This window comes from Ochotona princeps, chromosome 4, assembly GCF_030435755.1.
Source record: "Ochotona princeps isolate mOchPri1 chromosome 4, mOchPri1.hap1, whole genome shotgun sequence".
NCBI lineage: Eukaryota > Metazoa > Chordata > Mammalia > Lagomorpha > Ochotonidae > Ochotona > Ochotona princeps.
Window position 1 is genome coordinate 50342688 of NC_080835.1, and position 3944 is coordinate 50346631.

General features: G+C 44.0%; 1 protein-coding gene across 1 annotated transcript; it reads left to right on the forward strand.

Annotated features, from left to right (window-relative positions):
• The first annotated feature begins 394 nt into the window (after nucleotides 1-394).
• LOC101523297 (ubiquilin-1-like) lies at nucleotides 395-2372 on the forward strand. Its single transcript, XM_012928331.3, has one exon. The coding sequence runs from the start codon at nucleotides 626-628 to the stop codon at nucleotides 2204-2206; it is 1581 nt and encodes a 526-aa protein (XP_012783785.2). The 5' UTR covers nucleotides 395-625; the 3' UTR covers nucleotides 2207-2372.
• Nucleotides 2373-3944: the final 1572 nt, after the last annotated feature.

Genomic DNA, 3944 nt, shown 5'->3' on the forward strand with positions numbered 1-3944 from the left:
GCTTGGGGAGCCTCTGAAGTACAAGGTGCCTGCAGACCCCAATCACACTGACTGGATTCATTACCTGTTATCTTCTTTCTTCCTGTACACAAACAAGGACTTGGAGGTTATAGTCAGTGTATGGTAATTTAGTGGAGGGCAGGTGGCCAGAATTAGTACTTTTTAAGCTAGGTCTTAGGCCTGGGCTTATCCCACTCAGCCACATTGATTTATCAAGCTTAAATGGTAGGATTTCAACAATGGAACAGGCTATTGTGAAACATATTTCTAGACAGGGACATTGGCTTCTTTTCCCTATTGCTGTCTAAATCAAATCATAACATCCCAATCTCAAGACTGCCCTTCCCCCTACCCCATTCCAGTGTACCTTTCCACTGTGATCTCATCACTGACATCATGTGCCCTATTGCTGGCTCAGGAGAAGAGTGGCTGTCCCCTCTGTGGGACCAGGTGGCCTCAGGGCTACACTGGGAAGTGGCATCCACAGGACATCACTGAATGACAGGACATCACTGGATCCTTACTAGTGCCTGCACCCAGTTGTGCTCAGTGCCACATCTAGGCTTCTGCAATTCTGTGAACCACTGTGTCTTCAGGTGGCCCTGCATTCTGTTCTCAAGGAAATATGGCATGGGCTAGGGAAGAAGCAGGGGACAGTCAACTGGTGTCCAGTCGGGAACCATCACCATGCATCGTCAGAGTGTCTGTCAAGACCCCAAAGGACTGCCAAGAATTTATGTTGGCAGAAAATAGCAGTGTCTACCACTTTAAGAAGGAAATCTCCAAACGCATTCATTGTGACACTGATCGACTGGCACTCATCTTCAATGGAAAGATACTCCGTGATCAAGATATATTGAGCCAGCGTGGTATCCATGATGGCGCTACAGTCCACTTGGTGGTGAGGACCCATTCAAAAGGGTTAGCTGGTTCAAGAACTCTGTCACGTCCCACAGGTCCCACCCATCGTTCTGAACCATCAGCTTCTGAGGGTGCTGGCACGCTAGCTATGATGGGTCAGCTGGCCCGAAGTTCACCTGGTCTAGCTGACTTATTTGGCCAGCTGACTCAACTTCTGACGGCTACACCTGAGTCTGCAGTACACTTCTTGGAAGACCCTCTAGTTCAAAGATTGGCAACTGAGAAACCAGTCAATGTCAGTCATGTTCCAGAATCTTCAAAGCCTAAACAGAAACCTGAGTCAGCTTTTAAGCGTTTGGAAACCTTGCAGAACCCAGCTCAGAAACAGCCACTCCTCCAAGCAGACAGGCAGAAGCTAGAGGCTTTGAAGGTAGTGCCTGGGGGTGACAATGCCTTACGTCCAACCTGCTCTGATGTCCAGCAGTTCATGATCTCAACACTGGCCTTATTGGCTGCTTCCAAGGGCCATAGCCTGGGTTTAGAATCTTGCAGAGGGGAACTCAATACTCAGAACAGCGCTGACACCAACACAACTATCCCCACTACCTCTGCACATGCCAGGCCATTGCCGCGAGAAGTCAGTGCAAGAGTGGACACCCAGGGTATCAGGTGCATGACCTCAAATCAGACCAATGCAGGGTGCATGGCTGGTATGCAGGGCTTATCTTCAAGTCAGGATGCTCCCTCCCAGGAGAGTGAGCATATGGAGAAAGTCACTCCAACCAGTCCGCCGAAATTCTCACCCTCTGCTTTGTGTCAAATCTTGCATGTCTTGCAACAAAATCCAGCTTTGTTACACCAACCAGCAACTGGTATCCCTCTGAGACATCATATGCCACTACTTCCCATCCTCACCAACCCTCGAGCACTGCAGGCATTGATGCAAATAGAACATGGCTTACAGACACTATCCAGGGAGGTACCTGGTCTGGCACCAATCTTATGGGATCCAGCTAGACTATGGGACCTCGCTAGACCACGGGGTGCTAAAGGCATCCCTGAAATTAGGATTGGAAGGCAAGGTTATAGAGAAGACCCTGTGCAACCCACCTTGGTCATTCTTCATCTCCTGCGTGCACTGGCCAATTCTTATTCCCAGGCTATCCAATCTTCACTTTCTTCTTCCTTGCTCACTGAAGGTCTCTATCTGCAAGAACTAGAGCAGTTGAAGGCCCTGGGTTTTGCTAACCATGATGCCAACCTTCAGGCCCTGATGGCCACAGGTGGAGACATCTATGCTGCCATTGAGAAGCTGTCGGGGAGTCCTACAGGCCTAACTCATTAAAACTGATCTTCAAATTGCACCACTCTGCAGAGAGGAAGGAAAAGGAAGGGTAAGGGAAGAGAATTAGCTTATTTTGGGAATTCTTCCTACATAGATCATGTGCATATTTGGACAACCACAGTGTCACTGCCCAAGCTGTTCTACATTAAAGATTGCTTGGATCTTGTGTGTGATGTCAATTTTGGATGGATAAGCAAATGGAATGCTACTTGGAGAGAGACTGATCATGTTATATGGTTTTGGGAATGGATTTCACCCATTCCTATGCCCCTAACATCAAAAGTTTCTACAATTTTAATTACAAGTTACAGAAATACTTTTTGCCTTTTATATTTTGTGTTCAATTAACAACACAGTCCCCCATCAATATTATAACCAACACCATTAATCTCAATCACAACTTCAGAGCAACTTTTGGGAATTCCCTAAGTACCCATGAAAGCAATTTTGTTCATGTTTTTATGTCTGTAGGTTCTGTTTTGGAAAGGATGTTCAACTTCTCTCTCTCATCAATGGCTTTTCAACACTTCATGTGCCAGGATCCTGATCTATGACACTAGACACTACTTTTCTGAAGCACCATTCTCTCCTATGCAGTTTTTTTTTAAATTTTGCAAAATGCTCAATTATTTTACCCATAAAGTATAATATCTTCTTTTGTCTGAATTTTTTGGGAGTTTTTCCCATTCTAGTCCTAACATTTCATCATCATCTGCAGGCAGGCATTGCCCCAAGTAAATTTTATGAAAATATTCTCCTTTCTTGTATTTCTGAAATTGTCTACAAAATTTTACCTAAAGTCTTCTGTTTTTAAAATTTGCTTCATGTACTCTCTTGTTATAGAGTGTTATGGCCTGAAGTATATTACATAATTTAAAAAAAATTACTTGATTTAATTGAAAGAGTTAATGGAGATAGATAGTTCTTCCATCTGCTGGCTTACTCACCCAGTGGCTGTAATAGCCAGGCTGGTGCACACTGAAGCTAAGTGCTAGGAAATCCATTTTTGTCTCCTTTGGGCAGAGGTCTGAGCACTTGCACTATTTTAAAAAGGTCTTCTGGGTTGCATTAAACAACTTGGAACAGAGTAGCTAGAATTCAAATTGAGCTGGATTGAACAGAGTAGCTAGAATTCAAATCAACACATTTCAACTGGGATGCCAACCATCCCAGGCAACAGTTTAATCGACTGTACCATAATAAAGGCATCAATAATACAAAGTCTTTATGTGTCTCAGAGAACTTGGCTATTTTCATGGTCATGTCTCTAGCTGTTCTGTATTCATGGTTCTTAAATCTTTTTATACTCCCCTGGTCTTCTCTTGGGTGTCCTAACAGAATCTGATTCAGAATGTTAAAATACATTTCAGTATCTTTCCCCTGTCCTGTTTCTCTTCTAAATTTTTTGTCCTGTATGTCTCAGTAAAAGTTGGCAATAGTTTTTCCAACACACTCAGGAACCACTCTGGCAAACCTCTAACTGATCAGTTATATGACTTATTGTGATCCATGCACCAGGAATATGGGGACTCACTATGATCATATAGTGGGATGAGAAAAGAAGGAAAATGAGGGAGGGGTGGGCAAAATCATTTAGGAATAAGCTAAGAATTTCGCATTCTCAGAGATGAGTTGAGTCTCATTTCTTTCCAGGGCAGGGTGGTGGGTAGAGAAGACCATGAAATCTGTAGAGATGTGTTAATTGTGCTTTGATGTCCCATGAGCCTAGGGACCTGAA